Raw genomic sequence first — 15126 nt, 5'->3', positions numbered from 1 at the left:
TTATGTGAAGCATCCGTATAGTCTGTATTTTTTAAATTTATGTATAGGTAAACATTTATATATATATAGTATATTTATAGTCAAAATCAGTCAGTAGGCTAGTTGTGTATAGGTTTTACTGTTTTACTTCATTGTTGTATGCCTGTATTTATGTAGCACCGTGGTCCTGTGAGGCACGACATTTCGTTCCACTGTATGCCCCCACATGTAGCAGAATGACAATAAAGCTCAACTTGAACTTGAACTTGATTTAGCATGTATTACCACATTGTTAGAATGAAGTAGCATTTTGCTTGCATGATTTAACACATTTATGTCATGAATTAACATGTTGCTAACATATTTAAGAATGTTGTCGGCATGAATTGGCATGTTGATAGCATGTTTTAGCACATACAATGCTAGCATGTTTTAGCATTTTGTTAGCATTTGACATGGATTAGCATGTTGTTAACATTTTTAACGTTGTTAACATATTTAGGATGTTGATCGCATGTTTTAACATGTTTTAGCATGCCGATAACATGCATAAGCATGTTGTTAGCATGTTCTGGCACATTGATAGCATTAATTAGCATGTTGCTAGCATGTTTATGTTGTCCTAGGACAGTCATTAAGCTATTCTAGTGATAGGCAGCATAAATAATCTATAAGTCTTATTGTACAAAAGTTTTGACCCCCTCAATGAAAGCCAATGGGACTTTCGCAGTTTTGATGGTCAATTTAATAAAAACCGTAAGTTGGATCAGTTAGAAAAAGTCTGTCAGAACAGTCTGAATGACTGAGTTGAGTTTGTCAAGCCAACATAATTATTGCATGATGTTAGAAGACCTAAATTATAGTGCATGAGTCAAATTGACAACTTCTATAATACTTTGTTTTTGTTTTGTTTTGTTTTTTACTTTTATAATACTTAAAATATGATGAGACAGAAATGTCCCAAACTGTCTAATTAACTGATTAATAGGTTGAAATTTGCCATTACAAACCTTAATGTCTTTTCCACCCCAGGGCACACACAACCTGTACGGCCACTACCCCTATTTCACATGTCTTGAAAATGAGAGCGGCCAGTCCTTTGGTGTTTTCCTCATGAACAGCAATGCTATGGGTAAGCTTTGCTGTGGACTAAAGTCACAATGTGATAACTTGTGATGTCTGTTTTGTGTTTGGAATGGCTGCTTTTGTTGACTTTTAGCAAATGAGAGCAGTTTTAGTTGTTTATGTCTGTCTGCTCTTGTCTGTGTGCAGAGGTGACAATCCAGCCTGCTCCGGCCATAACCTACCGGACTATCGGAGGGGTTTTGGACTTCTACATCCTGGTTGGAGACACACCAGAAGCAGTGGTGGACGAGTTCACACAGGTTAGCGTTGTGGGCAAATATAAATAGAAACACCAGCGACAATTGTGGGCGAAATTATAAGCACTTGGAAATGCTTTTTCATGTTATATATATGTTATATATATATATATATATATATACACAAGCAATATATAATATATATATATATATACTGTATATATTTGATTTTCGGTGTGTTTACTATTGCTTTATATCTCTCCAGCTGATTGGCAGGCCTTTCATTCCTCCGTACTGGTCTCTGGGTTTCCAGCTCTCTCGCTGGGACTACGGCAGCCTGGACGAGGTGAAGAAAGTCGTGGAGAGGAACCGACAGATCGGCATTCCGTATGTAAGTGCCGGGATCAGAAGGAGGTTCCTCGCTTTGTTCTACAATACTTGATTTCACCCAGCACTTCAAATCCACGACTGAGAGCATGGAGCAAAGCTTACCGATTCATAAAAAAATAACTCCACACTTCACCTATACATGCATTTAGAAGCATCTAGCACCTTATGGTGGGGCTCTAATTTTTTTTAACAAAGAGGGCATTTGCATGTCAGGATATTGCATCTCTGCCTGATTAGAATTTAAAAAATTGGCTACTGGTAGGAGAATCTCACCATCTGCTAATGGCTGATGGAAGTCAAGCTTTCAGAAAAACTGAAACAGACAACAGTTAGTCAATGTTAGAATCAGAATCAAAATAAGAATGGATGCAAAAGAGGCTGACAGAGCTGATTTCAATGTAATAGCAAAGGTAGAGAGAAACATAAACATTAACAACCTAAAAACTAGATTGAAAAGTTTGTAGTCAAACTTTGATGTCGGCTTGACAAAGCCGTATGAAGGTTTGAAAGTTTAATAAGCTTTAACTTTGAAAGAAAAACATTGCTAGCATGAATTAGCATGTTTTAACCTATTTCTAGCATGTTTATCACATTGCTAGCATTAAACAATGCAAAATCTTCTGATACCACTGTAAAGCTGCTTTGAAACAATCTGTATTGTAAAAATCGCTGTATAAATAAAGGTGACTTGACTCTGCTAGCAGGAGTTAGCATGTTTAAGCACACATTGCTAACATGAATTGCATTTTGCTAACATGTTATCGTATTTCTAGCATGATTTAACACTTTGCCAACATTAATTAGCATATAGCTTACATGTTTTAGCACCTTGCTATCATTTTTAGAACATTGCTAACATGAATTAACACATTGCTAACATGTTTTATAACATTGCTAGCATAAATTAGCATGTGGGTGGGGGCGGGCCGAGGGGGAGGGGCGGTGGAGTCGGGTATGAGAGGTTATGAACAAATGAATGAAACGCATTTGTCCATGTTTCACTCCGTCTCGAATCACGCTCGTGGAAATCGCTTGAGAAACAGTGTCTCTTCCGCGGCTCCTAACTCTTAACTTTTATAAAGAATATCTCTTTGGATTTGAGACTTTAGTCTTTGCAACTTTACAGATCTTCTTTATGCACCAAGAGCTTGTAACACTCTAAAGAGAAAGGAAAAAATGAAATCGCATCATATGACCCCTTTAAAGAGGATCGGCTCTGCTTATACCACCTGACCACTGCAGATTCATTTTGGCGTTGATAGCGGTGCCATAGAAACACATAATTCCCAGTCCAAGGACATAGACAGTTCTGAATATAACATCACGTGTTGTCATCTCGAGATTATGGAAATTATGCGGTGGCGTGAATGCAGCATTAGCATGCTGATAAAATGCTTTATTGTTCACATGAATTAGCATGTTGCTAACATGATTTTGCACATTGCTAACATGATTTAGCATGAATTGGCATGCTGTTAGTATGTTTTCACGTTTCTAGCATGATTTAATATGTTGATAGCACATTGATAGCATGAATTAGCATGTTGCTAGTGTAACGAACGTAGGCCGGTAAGAACTGTGTGTTTAAACCTTATTCCCCTAATCTCAAGAGGCACTCTAGCGACTGATGCTAGAGACTGTGGTCTTTAGCCTCCTTGTTAGAGCGCCCGACTCCCATGCAGATGGGCCCAGGTTCGAGTCCCGCTTGCAGTGGGTGGTTTGACTCAGATGGGCTAGACTAGCATGTTTAAGTGTGCAACTTCCATAATTAAACGTTGAAGTGAAACATGATATTCAATGAGAAAAGGATAGACTTTCAGCTGAACCATAATAATTTTTGTGTTCCAGGATGTCCAGTACACTGATATCGACTACATGGAGGACAAAAAGATCTTCACCTATGATATGGAGAAATTTAAGGAGCTGCCTCAGTTTGCTGACTACATGCACGAGAATGGGCAGAAATACATCGTCATATTGGTGAGCCTTTGATATTCATGCTGAAGTGTACAGTTTTATGGGTTGGCAAGTTTTGAGTCCTGCAATTCAACACCTTGAGACCCTCAAAACATTTTCTTCCTGGTAGGATCCTGCTGTGTCCACAGGTAAAAGGCTAAATGGACCATATGAAGCACTTGACCGGGGACATGCAGCTAAAGTTTGGGTCACTGAACCAGATGGGAACACGCCTCTAATAGGAGAGGTAAGATCCTCCAAAGATACTCCTGATGGTGACATTATAATGGTTAATTGTCAGTAGGATTTGGGATTGAGAACTGGTGGTTCTTCTTCATAAAAATAACTGAACTTGAATGATTTCCATGATGCTTGGTTTTAGTAATTGTTGTTTTTTTTACACTGATGTGGACACAGAAATTTGTATTGCATTGTCCTCGCTGGTTGAAATTCACAGTGTGAACAGGGTCTGATCTAGGAACAAAAGACTTATTGTAAAACGTAACTCTCACACGTCACAGGTCTGGCCAGGGGAAACCGTGTTTCCTGACTACACTAACCAGGCTTGCGTTGATTGGTGGGTTGATGAAATTTCACGTTTCCACAAAGAAGTCAAGCATGATGCTCTCTGGATTGTGAGTGACCCACAGAGATGAGCCTGATAATTTTGAACAGATCTTCCAAATCAATACTGCAAATGTCACTGCATCAATATGTATAAGCTCAATAAACATCTCATCTAGAGTACAATATACACCACAAAAGCTTTAAAACTTTTTTTCCCCCTAAGGACATGAATGAGGTGGCCAATTTCGTACAGGGAAGCAGCAAAGGCTGCGCTGAGAACAAACTCAACTATCCTCCATTCACTCCACGTGAGTCTGAAATGCATCTACAGCTGGATTTATTCATTGCAGATGCATAAACATCCATCCTCTTAATTTCCATTTGACTCTATAGGTATCCTTGATAACCTGATGTACAGTAAGACCTTATGTATGGATGCTAAACACAAATGGGGGAACCACTATGATGTCCACAGTCTCTATGGGTACTCGATGGTCCTGGCCACTGAGAAGTACGTGTTGGTTTTTCCACACATGCAAATAATCTCTGTTGTGATTTACTAATGCTGCTTTCGAGTCTTGTCAGAATAATTCACACGAACTGACATTACAACAATGTTGTATTTACAAGTGGATAGCCGTATCATTTGTTCCTCAACACCCTTCTCTCAATCAGTTTAACTATGCTTTCTTAGGCCACTTTCTAACACCCTCCTGGATGTCATTTTATTGTGGTGCCAGCGCTCCCTATACCTCTAATATTATGTTTCTGCTTCAAGGGCATCGAGAGAAGTGTTTAAGACAAACCGTTCCATGGTTTTTACCCGTTCCTCCTTCCCTGGGGTGGGCAAGTACGCTGGGCACTGGTTGGGTGACAATGCCGCCAACTGGAATGACATTAAGTGGGCAATACCCGGCATGCTGGAGTTTAACCTCTTTGGAGTCCCTTACGTAAGTGGTTTGACTCCAAATTAAATGTCTTTTCCGACATGGGTAATGGATGGTAGACACCAGCTTTTCTTCATAACACAACAGCCCCACTGAGAGGCATTTGGAGAAAGACTTTGGTTATGATCGAGTTCCAATGAGAAACTTAATGGGCATTTGGACTCAATCGACTCAGCTGTCAGACATAATGACAGTTTCAACCGATTTTTAGCCTTATAGTCCTCTGCACACACACACACTAAATGATTTGACCAGACCATATGACCACACACATGTTAACTGTAGGAAGTATAGATATGTATAGGTTGATTCCTCGTTAGCAACTGTTTCTATGAGCCGTTATACATAAGTCGTCTGCCATATTGCAATGGTCTGTGAACCCTCAAGCGCAAGTTGACTGTGCATCTGCATCATGTGCAGTATTGTGGCATCTTCAAATACTCATTGATTGTTACAGTGAGTGACGTCAAGTACACTGTTGCAAGATGGCGGATGCGTCTACGTGCTTTGAGTGGTCTATGGCAGGAACAATTTCACAGTGACACGAGATCTCACAGAGACTTAAAAAATGTATTTAAAAACACACAAAATACACAAACACATCATCCCTGGATAACTTTTGATTCACTATACATTCGTGTTGTTTACATTATATGCGCCAATTGCCAACAAAACACAGACATTTGATGCAGTTTTACTTAGCACCAGTGGATCTTTTACCGCTGGTACTATATGGTTATTTTAATGATACATGTCAAGAGCGCATCAATGCAATGTGCGAGCAGAAATGTCTCAGTTTGCAAGCAGATTCCTTTCACTTTGGCCGCTTTCACTCATTCATTACATGCGTGCGCTCAAACTAACACCAGACTTCCACAAATGACTGACGAAATAATACAGAGCACCTTTAAATTTAAAGGAAATTACAGATCCATCTTTGTTTCATATTGGTGCCTATGTATAAAACGAATTGGGCAACTTTTAAAATACATTTGACTTAGCAAATATCGTACAAATTCATATGAGTGAGTCTGTACAAATTCATACGAATTAGCCACCTTGTAAAAAATGTATGAATTGCTTATGAAATGTAAAATCACAAATCAGACAATTTGGTCTGACTTCATATTTGATGTTTTAATTGCACTTTTTGCACAATTTGCACAATTTTGATCTATTTTGATGCTCTATGGAGACATTTGTCAGATTACTAGTGTATTTTTCCATATATAAAAGACTGGAATCCCCATTTGATCTCTGTTTAATTGTCTAGATTTTGGAGAATCATTTGAGATAATAAAGAATGATTTTTCCTTCCTCTGGAGAGAAACTGAATCTCATGATGTTGTTCTGCAGATTGGCGCAGACATCTGTGGGTTCTTCGACGACTCGCCGGAGGAGCTTTGCAGACGTTGGATGCAAGTCGGCGCGTTCTACCCCTTCAGCCGTAACCACAACGCACAAGGGTACAAGGTCTGTGCTTGTGCTATTCCTTAAACACCCATAACCATTCAGTCTCGAAGTGTATGAAGCGTCTTCCTGGGCTATGTGTTACAAACGTGTCCTCTCTCTATGATTGCTATTTGTAGAAGGGTTATTTCTCTAATCATTATTGCGAGACTGGCGTTAGAGGAGCAATCAGACCTCTGGAGTGAGAGTTTGAGAAGGCAAATGAGGATGAATGGAAAATTATATTATTGGTTAAATTAGATGAGTAGGATTTGACCTTTTAGTCAGAGAGCAATCATTCCATGGCTGTCTCCACCATGATGAACATATTATCAGTATCTCTTCCTGACTAGTTTTATGTGCCTTTCTAACAGGACCAGGACCCTGCAGCATATGGCGCCGTCTCTCTCTTGGTGAAAACCTCCAAGCATTACCTGAACATCAGATACACCCTCTTGCCGTACCTCTACACTCTCTTCTACAAGGCCCACGTCAACGGAGAGACTGTATTGCGTCCCATGATGCACGAGTGAGTTGTGAATATGTGCAAACAGCAGTGTAACAGTTTCAGCCTCAACTGCTTTATAAGAATAGTTTCCCGCTCTGCAGGTTCTATTCCGACAGTGAAACCTGGGGAGTGCACAACCAGTTCTTGTGGGGAGCACATCTTCTCATCACACCTGTGTTGGATCCTGTGAGTGATGAGAACTTGTTGGATAGGAGTATCCATTCCATTCTTATTCCTCTCCCCTCTCTCGCTTTCTTAACCAATTCCAAATGTGGCCGCTCCCGCTCCCAAACGTCCTTCTTACACCCTGCTTGGAGCCTGTTTTGGGGTGGTGGGTTAATCAGAAGCAGGTTTGTGAGTCGGTCTACACCCTTACAGTGGGTCACACTCACATAAACACACTGGACAGCGATGGAGAGGTTTTAGATGGATTACATATGCTGTACACCCTCTTTTCATTGGAAAATCCTGTGAGTGAACACACACACACACACACACACACACACACACGCATGCACACACGTTGGGTTTCCATGTTTTATAGGCACATATGGTTTTTACACTGAACAAACCGTATATTCTATTACCCTACACCAACCCTACCACTAAACCTACCCATCACAGAAAACTTTCTGCATTTTTACATTAAAAAAAAATAAAAAAAGTTATAATTTATAAGCTCATTTCCTTATCGGGACCAACAAAAATAATCCCCATAACTTAGAGAATACCAGCACAGAGACACACAAAAATTAGCTGATTATCTTTCTGTTGGCTTCTTACTCTCCAATATCTCGCTCATATTCTCTCTTTCTGACTCTTGAAAAGCCATGACAGGAGGACCATATCTTTCTGAAAAATGACCACCCGTTATGGTCTACTTGTTAGTTTACTGAATAATGCTCATTACTAAACTATCAAAATAACGTTTACCATTACGTTTAGCTCATTTTCCTGTTTGTTTGTTTGTTTCAGGGTGTTGAAAATGTGGAGGCCTACATTCCAGATGCCATCTGGTATGACTTTGAGAAGGTAAGACCTTCCACTCGAACCACAGTAAATAATGGCAGAATGTTATGTGTGTGTCTTATTAGCTGATTGGCATGTCACCATATTTTAATTTGTTGAGAGAATGAATTGGTGGGTTAAACTACTTCAGTCTGTGTGCATTGAATTTATTTAATACACGAGTTTCACAATTTGAGTTGAATTACTGAAATAAATGAACTTTTCCACGACATTCTAATTTATTGAGATGCACCTGTATATATATATGGGTGAATGACGTGACACTTATTTTTTGTTTGTCCATATTGTTTAATATTGCTTAAAAGTGTTAAAATTCCAAAATAAATTTGCAAATTACTTTTTTTCAAGTCTAAAATGTCTAGTTTGAATTCAGTTTGAGAGAATATTTGGGGGACAGTTGCAAAAATGTCAATGTGGTGTAACCGTAAAAACTTCATACCAAATAATTGATCTTATTTAAAAAAGGTGAAATTCTCAATCAATAAATTCTCAATAATAATTCTTGGTAAATAAAAGTAAACAGAACACCATTGTTCTGGATATTAAACTTAATTTGGGGGATCATGTGAGTCGAGTCAAATTCCTGAAGTGTCAAGGTGGTGTAAACACCATTCAAGCAGCCATTTTGTTAATATTAATGAGTATTCGCTTTAAAAATTACATTTAAAATATTCCCACCAAGGCCATGTGCTTACATAGGTGTCCATGATAATGCCTGTCAAATTTGATTTTAAACTGAAATGTCAAATGGTGTAACTGGTAACTCATGTTACAAGCCTTTCTGTTAGGGGCCACTTTAGTCAAATATCCCTAGTTTATGATGCTGATTAACCATATAAACTAACCTAAATTTAAACTAAACTACTATTTGGAACTATTTTCATGTGTTTTTTAATTGAGAGTGTCATCTTTTTCATCACAAGATCAGTTGTTTGGTGTGCAGTTTTTACGGTTACACCACATTTTTGCAATCATACCCAAAATATTATCTCAGAAATTTTAGACTTGGCCTTCAAAAAAGAGAATGTATGCAAGTAATTTACTTTTTACTTTTAAATGTTAACCCTTTTTAGTTTAATTAAAACAAATGGACACAAAAAATGAATGTCAATAACGTCAAGTCATGTCATTGACCCATAAATAAGGGTCAAAGATGAAAAAGGGTTTTCAAGCATCAAAACAATTAGTGTAATACAGCTTTAAACTGTTCTTGTTGTTTTTCAAAATATTAGAATGTCTCCTGTTTAACTAAATTGTTTGACATTTTTACCCTGATTTACAGAAGACACCCGCTAAAATGTAAATATGCCTGACAAGATTGTTACACAATGACAACAAAAATCTATTTATGACACATTAAAAGACTAATTAATTTTACCCCAAATAGTAATTACTTGTAATTTCACATTTTTAAACTTAAAAACTATCCTAGGTTTTGCCCATTTTGAAAGCAAGACTTTTTTAATAATTTAAAATACAATACATTTTAGTATGCTCACTTATTCTTTATATATTTTAATGTCAGAATAAGTATGTTGTTTCAATTGTTTCATAAATATAAGTGTTACACTGAATGACAATGAAACGTTATTTCACCCACATTTTGACATTTTATTCTCCCGAAACTTATTTGAAACCTTAAAAGTAGACACTTTACTTGTATTGAATATGCTTTCTGTGTATATGAATTCACTTTTGTAAATTTCTCTTGATGCGGACATTACCTATATATATATATATATATATATATGACAATGCAATTTTTGTTTTGTTTTACAGGAGGAACGGATTACCGATCGCAAAGAAAAAGTCAACTTGAACCTGCCTGCTGATAAACTTGGTTTACACCTGAGAGGCGGAGCCATTCTGCCCGCACAAAGGCCAGACGTCACCACTACATACAGGTAATGATAGAAAACTAAAAAAACTCCCCTAAAACACATATCTTTAAAGCTTAAAAAGGGGCCACAAACAAGAATCCCAACTTCAAAGGATCCGTTTTGTGTCTGCTCTTGAGTTTCTGTACGTTTGTGTTCCCTGAGCCGACGTCATCCCATGAGACTGATCATCGCTCTCGATGACAACAATGCTGCATCAGGAGAGCTATTTTGGGATGACGGAGAGTCTCGAGGTATTTTGGAGGAACTTGCTATTAATTAAAAGTTGTTCACTTCACCATCAGAAACAAAAATGTACCTTATACAGGACTCAATAGCAAGAATGTCAGAATGTCAGATGTTCTACTACTCTTTTACTTTTTTAGTTACTTTTTTTGTCAGACCTAAATGTGGTAACATTTTACGTTGAAGTTCCATTAGGTAACAATAGTTATTGTTTTGACTGATTTGAACTAACAATGAGCAATACATTTCTTATAGTATTTTTCATCTTTATTAATGTTAACGTTAACTTTTCATTGTTAATAACATTCTAATTTACAGCATGTTAAAACATGCTAGCATTGCACTAATTCATTCTAGAAACATGCTAAAACATGTTAGCAATATGCTAATTCATGGTGATCATGCTAGCAACGTCAAAAACAAGCTAACAACATGTTAATTCTTGCTAAATCATGCTAGCAACAGGCTAATTCATGGTAATCATGCTAGCAATGTCAAAAAACAAGCTAGCAACCTTAATTCATGCTAACGCATGCTAGCAACATGCTTAATCATCCTAGCAGGATCTTAAATCATGCTAACATGTTAATTCATACTAAATCATGTAGGCAACATGTTAAATCGTGTGTTGAAACATGCTAACAATGTGTCAAATCATGCTAACAAGATGTGAATTCATGTTAGCGACATGCTAAAACATGCTAGCAATATATCATGCTAACATTGTGCTAAAACATGTTAAGACATGAAGAAAACATGTGCTCCCTCTGTAATGAGGATTCAGTGACGTTGAGATGTGCAGCTTTATTAACAAGCAGACAGGCAAAGTTCAATCAACAGTATACAAGGGCAACGTAGGCAAGGCAGAATCATAACCTGAGTCCATGCAAAGGATCGAGGCAGGCGGCAGACAGAGAAGAGAACAAATCCAATAATAATGCAAGGTCAAAGAGGCAGGCAGCGAACGGTCAGACGGGTCTAGACAATCCAGGTAGGCAACAGGTAGGTAATCAAACAAGGTATAAACGCTCAGAAATGTCAGCAGTAGCAAAAAAAAAAACAACAAAAAAACAAGACTTCGCAATGAGGGTATGGTAGGCACTGATTAAATAGTCATGATAATGATAAGCACCTGTGCAGGTAATCAGTCTCAGGCATGGGGTGATGGGAAATGAAGTCCTTAAGAACAGTTAGTACTCCGGTGACGGTTCCCTCTGGTGGTGATCGGAGGGAGCCACAGAGGCTTGATTTGTGACACCCTCCCTGTCGCAAACTTCAATTTCAACATTTCAGTTCAACCTTTAAGCTTCTCAAACTTGTTTCAAACGTTCAGACAAGGCTTTTTTCAAGCCAACTTCAAGCTTTGTTTACGAACTTTACTAGAAATGCCCCAAATGCACTTATATTTGATTTTTGCAAGAACAGCTATAATTTAACCCCATGACAGATATAAATATATACAATAAACTCACATTTTGTGTTTTTTCTTCAACAAAACATCACCTATGTTAACAAGGTTGATAACTTTACCTTGGTGAGGTTTCCTTTAAAATGAGCAGAATTTGCAACAATAAAAGGTTCAATAAACTAACAGTGCAAAGAAAAATTTGCATTTACAAGGTATAAAAACACATGAACATGGGCAACGAATGTAAGATGTCGTACACTGGCCTGAAATCATACTTACTATTGAGCCATATTGTAGAGACTAAATTATTAGATTTACCCAAACGTTTCTGGACAACAACAAAACTAATAACACTTGTTTGACTCACACATAAAGTTGATTTTTCTCTCATAACTTCTTTTTCTCTTTTTCTTAGATACTGTTTCATCCGGCTCCTACATTCATTACCAGTTTTCTGTGGCTAATGTACATCATCCTAATGTCACATTTCTGTTTGTTTGTTTTTAGATGGCTTTACATTGTATGTCCAAAAAGCAACATTTAAATAATTTTTAACACCAGCTATTACAAAAATCTGTAGTAATATCTGATCTTTTTCTGCTGGATCAGGATGTCTTGACAATGCATGTCACCCACAATGGCTACACAGATCCAAACAACTTGAAGTTTGAGAACATCACTGTAATGGGAGTGACCGGAGCTCCAGTCTCTGTGCTCGTGTCAGACGGCACCACTACTAATGCTCTGACCGAGTCCCAGGTTAACTACGATTCTACCCGGAAGGTAAAAGAGTGTTCTATAGTCAATGTGAAACTCTGTTTGTGACCAATTTTACAGATTTTGTTTGGAATAGGATATTTATCACCCTACAGAAATCGGTATAATGCACATTAAAGGTATAGTTCACCCCAAAATGAAAATTATCCCATGAATATATGACGTATGCGACGTATGACATGAAGAGGCAAACACTTATGCTACGTCATACGTCGTGTCAGTTGTGCTTTTGCCGCAAGTTTACCGCTCGCCGGAAGCTAATTTCAGTTAATAAAGTTTTAAAAATTGATATTTTATTACAAAAACCCATCGATTCAATTCAGTAGGCCTTTATTAACCTCCCGGGGCCACGTGGATTGATTTTATAATGGATGGATGGACTTTTTTTTAACTTCAAACTCATGGCAGCCATTCACTACCATTATGAAGCTTGGAAGAGCCAGGATTTTTTAAATGTAACTCCGATTGTGTTCATCTTAAAGAAGAAAGTCATATACAGATTCCTTGAGGGTGAGCAAATCATGGGATAATTTTCATTTTTGGGTGAACTATCCCTTTAAGACCTGGAATATAAAGTAAATAGGGCACCAGGAGAGGCCCTGTCATTCCAAGTGAGTGGATTTGTCAGGGCTTTCAAAGCACACACATATTAGGCTGTGATAAAGGGCATATTTTGATCTTAAACTACATGTGACACATTAAAGGGATAGTTCACCCAAAAATGAAAATGTGCTTTTAATTGACCCTCAGGTCATCCAAGATGTAGGTCACTTTTTTCTTCAGTAGAGCAGTAAAAAAGATTTTTGGCTGAAAACGTGGTCCTCTGGTATCCATATAATGGAAGTCTATGGGTGCCGTCACTTTGAGATTCAAAAAAACATATGCAGGCAAAACATAATTAATACCCGTGGCTCCTGACGATGCATTGAGGTCTTACATGCTCAGGGCCATTTGCCCAGGCTGTGGATTACAGGTAATACTGTTGTAAATAATGTTCAGTTTATTGCACAGACCGATCGTTTCGCTTCATAAGACCTCAATGCATCGTCAGGAGCCACGGGTATTAATTATGTTTTGCCTGCATATGTTTTTTTTTAATCGCAAAGTGACGGCACCAACTGACTTCCATTATATGGATACCATAAAAATCTTCTTTACTGCTCTACTGAAGAAAAAAAGTTAATTTTAAGAATTTTCATTTTTTTTAAATTAAGAGTAAATTAACAGCAAATTTTCATTTTTGAGCAAACTATACCTTTAATGTCAGCTGCTGTAATTTTTAGGATGTACTAATGCAAAGACTTAATGAAACACAACAATATTTGACATTTTTGTTATTCACATCTTTAAACTAGAGGATAGGATTCCGACTTGAATACACATGCTGTCTTTTGCGTGATCTACCTGTATATCATTGGGTGTTTGTGGTCTCCTAGGTGTTGTACCTGAGAAACCTGGAGCTGGAACTGGGGAAGAACTACACAGTCAACTGGCAGGACAAATACAGAAACTCTAGGCACTTCGATTGTCATCCTGAAGCAGGTTCCGATCAGGCCAAATGTGAAGCCCGTGGCTGCATCTGGGAGGTCAGAGAGAGAAGATATTCAATATCTGATCCGTGCATACGCAAAGACTCTAGTATTTCCTGTTACTGTTATAATATGATTTAAAACATCTGTTCAAAGTGTCTTTATTGTCTTTAATAGCCTTCAAATGTTCCCAACGAGCCCTGGTGTTATTACCCTGACACCCACGGCTACATCACCAGCAACGTGGTTGAAACGGCGAGTGGCATCACTGTAGATTTAGAGCGCAATACGGCTTTCCCAAGTCAACGTTCTCAATCTCGAGACATCAGCAAGCTCCGTGTGGAAATCACATACCTGAGTGGCAAAAGCTTGCGTTGGAAGGTATGATTTTCGAAATTTAGGATTACGACAAAGACAATGACTAAATATACAGTTTAAATAAATCAAAGTGTTTATTCAAAGCGACTTACATTGCATTTAAAGTATACTTTGTTAATCCATAACCTTGGTGTCAATAGCGGCATCCTGTTTTTAAGAATTAGGACTTAAAGGGATAGTTCACCGAAAAATGAAAATTACCCCATGATTTGATCACCTTCAAGCCATTCAAAGTGTAAATGACTTTCTTCTTTCAGACGAACACAAAAAGAGTTATAATAAAATTTATCCTGGCTCTTCCAAGCTTCATAATGGCAGTGAATGGGGGTTGAGATTTTGAAGATCAAAAAAGTGCATCCATCCATCATAAAACTGCTCCACAAGGCTCCAGGGGGTTACTAAAGGTCTTTTGCAAGCCAAAATAGCCATATTTAAAACTAAACAAAACTTCCAGTTTCCAGTGATTTACGAAGAATGAATTACGCATTCTTCGTAAGTTGTGGTCCGTTGGAAGCTGGATGTTTTGCTTTATAAAGTTTTAAAAATGGATAACTTTCTTACACAAACCCATCGATTTGCTTCAGAAGGCCTTTAGTAAACCCCCGGAGCCGTGTGGAGTCGTTTTATGATCCATGGATGGACTTTTTTGAGCTTCAAAATCTCACCCCCCCCCGTTCACTGCCATTATAAAGATTGGAAGATACATTTTAAAATAACTCTGATTGTGTTCATCTGAAAGAAGAAAGTCATATACACCTAGGATG

At 37.9% G+C, this 15126-nt stretch overlaps 1 protein-coding gene across 1 annotated transcript in view; it reads left to right on the top strand.

Annotated features, from left to right (window-relative positions):
- LOC107755676 (sucrase-isomaltase, intestinal-like) overlaps positions 1–15126 on the top strand; it is a 68594-nt gene that overhangs the window by 29979 nt on the left and 23489 nt on the right. Inside the window, exons 8-26 of the mRNA XM_016572564.1 lie at positions 1012–1111; positions 1252–1364; positions 1567–1692; positions 3540–3671; positions 3778–3894; positions 4169–4282; positions 4438–4522; positions 4608–4725; positions 4993–5164; positions 6518–6634; positions 6985–7139; positions 7220–7304; positions 8094–8150; positions 9927–10051; positions 10190–10278; positions 12094–12143; positions 12288–12461; positions 13892–14041; positions 14162–14365. Of these exons, the coding sequence (XP_016428050.1) occupies positions 1012–1111; positions 1252–1364; positions 1567–1692; positions 3540–3671; positions 3778–3894; positions 4169–4282; positions 4438–4522; positions 4608–4725; positions 4993–5164; positions 6518–6634; positions 6985–7139; positions 7220–7304; positions 8094–8150; positions 9927–10051; positions 10190–10278; positions 12094–12143; positions 12288–12461; positions 13892–14041; positions 14162–14365 (2283 nt within the window). The remainder of the gene's footprint in view (positions 1–1011; positions 1112–1251; positions 1365–1566; positions 1693–3539; positions 3672–3777; positions 3895–4168; positions 4283–4437; positions 4523–4607; positions 4726–4992; positions 5165–6517; positions 6635–6984; positions 7140–7219; positions 7305–8093; positions 8151–9926; positions 10052–10189; positions 10279–12093; positions 12144–12287; positions 12462–13891; positions 14042–14161; positions 14366–15126) is intronic.

This window comes from Sinocyclocheilus rhinocerous, unplaced genomic scaffold (assembly GCF_001515625.1).
Source record: "Sinocyclocheilus rhinocerous isolate Xijiao unplaced genomic scaffold, SAMN03320098_v1.1 scaffold3094, whole genome shotgun sequence".
NCBI lineage: Eukaryota > Metazoa > Chordata > Actinopteri > Cypriniformes > Cyprinidae > Sinocyclocheilus > Sinocyclocheilus rhinocerous.
Note: the sequence above shows the minus strand (reverse complement) of the source record. Positions and strands in the feature narration are given on the sequence as shown.